Here is a 9,024-nt window from a genome sequence, read left to right as displayed (position 1 = left end):
TATCTCTATGACGATTCGCTGGAGCAGTGAAACCGTTCTTCCGTCCATCGCTGAGATGATTATTTTCCCTCGGGATGTCAGCTATTCTTTGGATCAAGACCTGAATGAGACTGTTTGTGCACTTCATACTCTCAATCGACTGTCCTGAGTCTGTTGTAACCATGCCCGTCACACGCTTGCTGGATTTACGCGCCTGGGCAATGTCAGGATCGGCCTGCTTCATGGCAGAGGCTGGAAAAATTCTCTGTGACTGTGCCTCAATGCACCTTCCGGTTGTCCAACTGCATTATTTGCATGTTTATCCGCTTCCCCATTGTGTGTGCGGAGGATGTGACAGAATCGGATTTTTTCAAAGTATTCGGTGAGGAGATTGATGCGTTGGATATGTTGCTGAAGATTACTGTTTGGGGATCTCCTGTAATGGTTCATGAAGCCAATGATTATTGAGGAGTCTCCTAGGACAAGAGCTTTTCTAATTCCCATGCTTTTTAATTGCAACAATCCTTGATACAGAGCAAGAGCCTCTGCATTATTATTTGTTTTTTCTCCTAAACTCCATTCATAGTTGCAGATTTCTTCTCCTAATTCATCAATGATAACACCTCCTGCGCCTACTGGTCCTGGGTTGGACTTTGAGGCGCCATCAAAGAATAAGGTTGAGCAGTTGTTACTCAGAATCCACCTTTTGAACTCCTGGGTTGGTAGTCTAATTTCCCAATCCTTGGTCTTATGTTGATGCTGCCTATAATTTCTCCGAATACTCTGTTGTTGACCTGAGCGACCTAGAATATGCTTGATCATGAGCCTCTCCTCAACTGAATAGTCTGTTGCTTTAATTGTTCCTGAGTATTTGACTGCCATCGTCTCCTGCGCCAAGAGGTGAGCACTGCTACATGTCTTCCAAACATTGCCCTCTTTGTTTTGAAATATTTTCTTGTTTCTTGTGAGCCAGATTTTCCAAAGAAGGTTGTGGGGAATGATATCCCATGTTCTTTTGACTATCTTGCTCCGTTTATCTTTCCAAGGGCAATTCCTTGTCCAATCTTGGATTGTCTCTGCAATGTTTTGCTGAGGTTGCCATGTTATATTGCCCAAGTTGGCCATAATGGTCCAGCATTTCTTCGCGAAGATGCAGTCAAGAAATAAATGGTGGATGGTTTCCTCCTCGGAGCAGCAGTTAGGACAGATTGAAGGTCCATGTACCCCTCTCTTTCTAAGGTTTTCCGAAGTGAGGATTCTGCCCTTTAACAGCAGCCAAATGAAAAATTTGACCTTGGGGATGGCCTCAGACTTCCATATTATTCTCCATTGATTCCAGACCGAGGTCTGATAAGTATTGTTGCATATGAATTGATAGCCAGATTTAATGGTGTAACATGAGCCCGTGGGGTCCCATCTAAACCCATCTACTGCTCCGTTTTTTATGGGGGCTCTGTTTTGAAGATTTTTATGGAGGGCTTGGTAGCTTGAATCCAAGTGTGGGGGAATAACTGGAAAATCCCAGCTAGTCCAAGCACCATTCTCAGCATCCCATTTTGAAATTTGGTCCATCCTCTGAATGCCTTTGCTGTTAAGATAGAGGATGAAGGGAATGGCTTCTTCAACAGTGTTTAGGGGTTGGTAACCCATGATTTTATCAGTGGCATAATTTATACTGCTCCCTTCCCCCGGAATCTTTGAGGTATTTTGAATGAGAATGGGGATTGCTTTCTTGCAGAGATGCCAGATTTTGGTGGAGTCTCTGTTGGGAATATCAGATTCAAGAAGTCTTTGTCTATTGTCCGAGAGGTATTTGCATTCAATGACCTGTTTCCACCAGGCTTTTGGTTCATTAATTAGTCTCCAAGCCATTTTAATCCCAAAAGCGAGATTTAGAATTTTAGGAGCTCTGATTCCCAACCCACCTCTGTCTGGAGATTGTATTACACTTTTCCAATTGACCAAATTGTATCTATTTTTTTCTTTTTTCCCTCCTTGCCATAAAAAATTGCGGAGAGCGACTTCCAGCTTATAGTGGAAAGAAGCAGGAGCTTGGTAAAGAGTGAATCGGTATAAAGGTAAGGAGGAAATACCTGATTTGAGAAAAATTAATCTGCCAGCTGGGTTAAGCCATTGAGTTCCCCATTGCTGAACCTTCCTTTTGACTTTGTCGATTATTTCATTCCAAGTGGTGGCTTTAAGAGAGCCCAAGGTGACCGGCATCCCAAGGTAGGTAAAGTGGTCCCAGGTTGCTTTGAAGGCTACTCCAAAAATGTTAGCAATACTGTGGGCTGTTTGATTGGAAATGTTCCATCCATAGATGCAACTTTTTTGAAAGTTGACTTCTCCTCCTGAGCACGCCATAAATTGATCGAGGAGGCTTTTGAAGCGCCTTGCTATAGTAGTGGATGCCCCACCAATAAGCAGAGTGTCATCAGCAAATTGTGAATGATTGATATTTTTCACTCCGTTCCCAAACTTGATACCAGGGATGAGACCAACTCTTCTGTTGTGATCGAGGATGCTGCTGAAGGATTCAGCCATCAAGATGAATAGATAGGGGGAAAGAGGACATCCTTGCCTTAGCCCTCTTGAGGATTGGAAAGCTTCACAAGGGCGGCCGTTTATGAGAGGCGAGATCCAGGGTCCAGAGATGCAAGCAGCAATGGTGCTAATGAAGTCAAAATTAAAGCCCATTTTCCTCAAGACAGCGAACAAGAAGGAGTGTCTTACTCGATCGAAAGCGTTGGCTAAGTCAAGCTTAAGAACGAAGCCTTTCTCTTGCCTAGAAGTGCTGGAATGGATAGCTTCTTGAACCAAGGTGATGGAATCATGAATTTGCCTATTGGACATGAAGCCTCCCTGATTTTCAGATATAAGGGAAGGGAGCAGAGGCTGGAGCCTGGCTGCTATAATTTTTGCAAAGATCTTATAAGAAGTGTTACACAAAGAAATAGGTCTAAATCTGGAGAAGGAAGTGGGCCGGGTTTCCTTAGGAATGAGGGCGAGAAAAGTTGAATTTGTGAAGCCCCCCATTTTCTTTTTCCTTTGGATTCCTTTCATCATTTTAACAAGATCTTTTTTTATCAAGTGCCAATGATCTCTGTAAAAATTTATAGAGAAACCGTCTGGACCTGGGGACTTGTCAGGCTGTAAAGTCCAGATGGCTTTTCTTATCTCTTCCTCTGTTATTTCACTGTTTAACCTCTCATTCTCCTCAGCAGAGATTTTCCCCGGAAGGTACTTAAGGAAAGTCGAGTAGTCCGTGGCTCCTTGATTTTCAGTGAGAAGGCAATTATAATGGTGGAAGGCAGCTCTTTTAATAGATTCATGGTCATTATGCTGGCTGCCTTGACTATCAGTAATAGTGGTAACATTGTTTCTCGTTTTTTTTGCTGTGGCCTGCTTATGGAAATATGCCGTATTTTTATCACCTTCCTTTAACCATAATTCTCTTGACTTGAGCCTCCATTTGATCTCTTCCGCTCTCTTTATTTGAGTTAGCTGTCCCTGAACCTCCCATTCCTTACTTTTCAGCTGATTAGTGAATCCATGATCTTCTATTTGTTTGTGGATCTCTTCCAATTTCTGCTGCATTTTTTCCTTTATTTTTTCTGGCTCTTGGTAGCTGGCTTTTGCCCAATCCTTGAGTGCCTTCCTTGTGTTTCGAAGTTTTGTTTCCCAAATATGATTTGGGGAACCTTCGACGTGTTTCTTCCATGTTTCTTCTATGATAGCCTCTGCCTTAGCGCTATCTCTCCACAAGGGATTGTACCTGAACGGAATTGGTCCCAAATGAGCGTGGGAGTCCAACGTCAAGAGAATGGGGAAGTGATCTGAGGCTGTGGCGCTGAGAATTTTGGTGTGGCCTGCAGCAAAGGCCGAAAGAAGGGAAACATTGATCAGTATTCTGTCCAACCTTTCCATAATGTTGCCTGGCCCCACTCTTCTATTGTTCCAAGTATATTTCCTATTTTTTGGTATGATATCCATCAGTTCATGCTCAACCATTATCATTTCCAGCTGCCTTCTGTAGGGATCGGGGTTGAAGGTGCCCCCCCTTTTCTCATTTGCATGAAGAATTAAATTGAGGTCTCCAGCAAGAATAACATTTGAATTCTGCTCCTTGTCTATTTCTTCCTTCAATTCCTTCCAGCATTGTTCCTTTTCCCGGAAATGGTTGGGAATATAGACATTGTAAATGATTAAGTCACAGCTCTCTTCCTTGTTGACAAGGTTGGTCCTGATCCAGTTTTGGTTGAGGACAGAGGATTTGCAATCCCACTGCTGCTTATTCCACATAGTTGTGATTCCTCCAGAGGCTCCTCTGGAATTGCTACTGGCCCCTGAGAAAGTTTTTTGGGCTTCTATGATTATTTGCATTTCGCTCTGACTTTGCTTGGTTTCCTGAATCAGAACAATTTCGGGTCTTTCTGTTTGAAGAAGATCTCGTAGGGCAGCGGATTTAGAGGGGTGCCCCATACCCCTGCTGTTCCAGGATAAAAGCTTCATCATGAGGCATTCGAGCGAGGAGGTGCTCGCCTCTCAAGTTCTTTACCTATTGTGTCTTTCTCTTGTGAACCTATAATAAAAGAATCCATAGGAGTTTGGATCCCTAGAGCTATGTCCTTTTGCGTGCTTTCTTCCCGATGCTGCTTGGCTGACTTTCTGCCTGGTCCAGGTTTCTTGTGGATATCACCGGATGCTCCAAAGTCCTTGGAGGAACTTCTAGTAGTTCTGATGGGGGGAGGTCCAATGACGGGCTGAGATGGGGTCGAAGAAATCAAGGGGGGCTCAATCCGATTCAAGGATGGTTGATCAGGCTGAGGATCATCATAGGATTCCTTCGATTTGTTTCTTGTTAAGATCCTTTCCACTGAGTGAGGAGGGGAAGCTTGGAGGGGGGAAGAGGGGGAGATGCTGGGGCCTTTGGGGGAAGGAGGGGGAGATGGGAGATCCTCTGAAGCAAGGGATCCAAAGGGGTTGGAGGATGAGGGGATGACAAAGGGGAAGGGAGGGGTTCCGGAGTGAGGCACCTCAGGCTCAGGGGGAGGGTTTGACTTCTTCTTTTTCCTTACTATTTCCCATGCTTCCTCAGGGGTTTCAGAAATATTATTGACTTCTGGTTTAGATTTAGAGCACCTATTGGCAAAATGACCGTACTCATGACATACCTTACACTTGAAGGGGAGTTGCTCGTAGTCCACCTGTTGAATATGCGTCCACTGGTCCACTCTGAGCTTGACTGCCTCTGGTAGACCTTTGCCCAAGTCTACCTCCACACAGATCCTCGCACATGCATGCATATTTTCTTTTGGCTCTGATCTATCCACATATTTACCTATTGCGTTTCCAATTGCTCGAACAGATTCATCGGCCCAGCAGTGAAGCGGAAGATGCGGAAGGCGAACCCAAACAGGAACTGCGTTGGGTACATCCATTTCAGGGTCGAAGTCCGGGGTCCAATGATTGAGATAAAGGCCTCTAGTGTCCATGAAGTATGGCCCATTCCTAAAAATTAGATTGCGATCCTCCACTGTTTCGAAGAGGAAGGTGAAGAAGCCTCTTCCACAAAACCTTATCGCAATTTTCCCCTGGACCATGGCGTTCCAATTTCTTTCCACCCAACATTGAACAGTTCGAGGGGAGGGCCATAGCCCCGTGAACTGTCCAACCAGGCCGCGTTCAGCCAAGGCTACAGAAGATCTCCTTGGAAGAGATGGGGGAAGAGGGATTTCCGGAATTTCATCAAGCTTTTTGATAAATTTTGAGGCAGAAGGTCGGATCCTTTCAGAGATATTCTCTGGGATGAGAGAAGCAAAGGCTTTCTCAAGATCGATCTGATCAGGAGCGGGAGGATCCATCGAGCCTGGGACGCTCAACGGGCGGCAAGGAAAGGGAAGGAGGGGCAGGAGGCCCGGGAGAACAAGAAATGCAGCAGAGGGCTACCCTCAGGGGCAGCACGAACAGCCAGAGACGGGGCAGGAGGCCCAGGAAGCAGGAAGGAAAAGCACAGCTGGGGAGGCCCGCAGCGGGGGCTGCAAGCCCGGCAGCAGGGCTGCCAAGCTTGGGCGAAGGCGATCAGGGCGTCCAGGGGCGGGAGAGCTCCATTCTCCAGCGCGCGCTCATCATCGTCAATATTAATATTCATAAATTAAATTAATATTAATTATTATTAACAATATTAATATATTTAATAATATCAAATATTTTAATATTAATATGTAAATAATATTAATATATAAATAATTTAATAATTTATAATATTATTATAAATATAAATTAATAATATTAATATTTCTTTTGCTAAAGCAAGAGATGGTCCTTCTATTAACTTAGGTAAAAAATGATTTACACGGGTTACAACAGACGCACAGAGGTGCAAACCCCCACAAAGGGAGAGGGAAAATTACCCAAAGTACCCATAGAAAACCTCCACAAGGCAAACAGAAACAAAGCCTAGACTGTCCTGGAACTGAAAGCGGGCAAGTGGATCCAAAGTCCGATCCCCAAAACCCACCGTTGATATATCTCCTTCCTAATCGGTGGTCAAAACCACAAGTGCGGAGGTTAATCGCGCCAAAAATCCTTAAGTTTCTCGATCAACGCTGATCGTTGATCTTTTCCTTCTGATCCAACGGCTGGTGTCCATATCACACGGCTTAAAATCCCGCTGGTTACCGCGCGATGAAGGCGGTTTGCTTTTCCGGTCCCCTGCCACATGTTTCTCCCTGAGTGGAATCGCTGGCTTTTCGTAAAAACCATCTTTGGTTTGGATGGTTCCCGATGAGGGTGGTAAACCATTAGTAGTTTTAGCCTTTCAGGCCCACCAACTTGCGTGCCAAAGGGTGGCCATTGATCTTCCCCCTCCGGATCTGACGGCCTCAATCCAAATCAGACCGCACATCTGCTCGTGGATTACCCAGCAATGAAGGTGTTAATCACTTTTCATCCACCACCACGTGTCGCTTACAGAATGGCATCGCTTGTCCTCCGAGAAAACCACATCCAGGTCAGAGGGCTCCCGATGTAGGTGGTATATCTCGAGTAGTTTTTGACCCCGGTTTGCTTTTCCTTTGACCTTCACCACATTGCACGAGGAAGACATATCCAGAAGGGTGGTCTCCTACATGAAATGCCTTAGGATTGAAATTGGTGCTCTGTGGCGTTCGTCTCGATAGCACATTCTCTCATCGCTACTCCTTCTAAGCAGATATCTCCTGTCTCGATTTCTACCTTTATTCCTACTTCCTGAAGCACCCTTAGAGAACCGACAATGCAAATCCTCTGAAAAACTGTCTGAAGTGATCTTATTCTTCGTTGGCATGAAGTAAAATTCGGTTCCTTGATTTGTCCTGATACTGCTACCTGTCGATGAGGGCTCGAGATGATCATTCCTCCTTCATCTTGTCATTCGTTACCTCCTCCCACCACCAGCACAAGTCGATGTGCTTGTTTCGAGCCCCTTCATTGGCAAGCCAGTCCGCTACTCTGTTGGCTTCCTTGCGAACATGTACCAACCTAAGAGTTCTTAGAACTCTTAGGTGTGATTGGATTCTTTGATAGACTTGCAGAAGCCGCCAGTGTCCTAAGGTTTTCTCTGGTGTTGCTCCAGCGTTTATCCTCTTCACCAACTTAATGAGTAATTCCGAGTCAGCCTCAATGATGACATTATGTATGTTGTACTTGAGTAGTATTTCCAAGCATAATTCCATCGTCATGAGCTCAACCATATTATTGGTTACTTTTCCTAGATAATTGTGGAAGATGACCTGTATGTTTCCTTCCGCATCCCTCATGACCCCTCCATAACCTGCTTCTCTCGGATTTCCTTTTGAGGCTCCATCTATGTTAAAATTTAAAAAACCTTATGAAGGGGGTTGCTAGAAAGCCTTTTCTGTTGAGGTATTCTTATTGATCTGCATAGAACACCTTGGGAGATGAGCCTTAAGCTCTAACTTCTCCCGGATTCTGGCCTCTCTTGGTCCTATGGATTTCCCAGTAGTGACACCTCCCAGGATGTGAACAGTCTCTCTGAGTTGCTTGAGGATTAGCTTTAGGATGCTGCTCCCTGGGCTCGTCTTATCCTTGAAAATTTTGTTGTTGCGCTCCTTCCAAACATTCCAGCTTAAGAACCCTGGGGTCAACACCCAGGCTGAGTTTATTATCTCATTATACGAAAAAAATTTCTGCCAGTTTTTCAGCGTAGCAATGATGTCATTTACATGTCTGTCTGTTTGGTCAAAGACATCTCCAACCCAGTTCTAGAGCGTTGTAGTGAATGAGCATCTATTTAGGAGATGATTAGTGGTTTCTTCTTGTTATCGACACAGGTGACATCTTAAGGGGCCAACAAAGCCTCGTTTCCTTGGGTTATCCCATGTCAGAATCTTGCCCTATTGAACTAGCCACTTGAACAGTTTGACTTTCATCCAATGAGGATTATCCTAGAGTTATTTGCACGTCTTATTAGTGTTTGGAAAGTTAAGCCTTGTGTCTATCCTTTTGGCCTCCTTAAGGGTGAAGAGACTTGCCTTGTTCTTTCCCCATCTTAGTTGATCATCCAGGGTTGAGGTTAGGATTTGGCTCTTTTCCAAAAGACCATTAAAGGCTATAGCTTGAGTATTCATCATGCCCATTTCACTGTAATCTGGAAGTTTCCATCTTCGCCATTTCAGATTGTTCCTTGATTGATCCCAATAGTCACTTACCCTTCTTAATCCTTCTTTGATTGTATCTGTGTGAATGTCTGCTAATTCTTCACTGCAGAGATTGTCCTCCTACTGCCAATTATCCTCCTAGAACTAGGCCAGGTTTCCATTTCTGATCTCCCAGAAACTATGATTTTGGACTAGGGCCCTGTTCTCCCATGCCCTATTCCAAATTGGTGAACTTTTCACTTGTCCGATCATTCTTATGAGGTTCTTCTCCTGCCAATCCCTTGCATACTTTTGCTTCCATAGTTTTGCCCAGGGGGCTTGTATTTCCTTTAGCCATCTCCACCAGACTTTGGCTCCTAGAACTCTGTTGAGAATTCCTGGGTCA

At 44.6% G+C, this 9,024-nt stretch overlaps 1 protein-coding gene across 1 annotated transcript; it reads right to left on the bottom strand.

Annotated features, from left to right (window-relative positions):
- Positions 1 to 219: 219 nt before the first annotated feature.
- Positions 220 to 5,843, bottom strand: LOC149223168 (uncharacterized). The gene is made up of 2 exons (XM_089387813.1): positions 5,154 to 5,843; positions 220 to 4,386 (listed from the first exon to the last, which is right to left on the bottom strand). The coding sequence occupies exons 1-2, from the start codon at positions 5,841 to 5,843 to the stop codon at positions 220 to 222; spliced, it is 4,857 nt and encodes a 1,618-aa protein (XP_089243939.1).
- Between the last annotated feature and the right edge of the window lie 3,181 nt (positions 5,844 to 9,024).

The sequence above is a fragment of the Pinus tabuliformis genome, chromosome Q (genome assembly GCF_031772625.1).
Source record: "Pinus tabuliformis cultivar Carrire ecotype Pingquan chromosome Q, CPIR1, whole genome shotgun sequence".
NCBI lineage: Eukaryota > Viridiplantae > Streptophyta > Pinopsida > Pinales > Pinaceae > Pinus > Pinus tabuliformis.
This window is presented reverse-complemented; position numbering and strand designations above follow the sequence as displayed.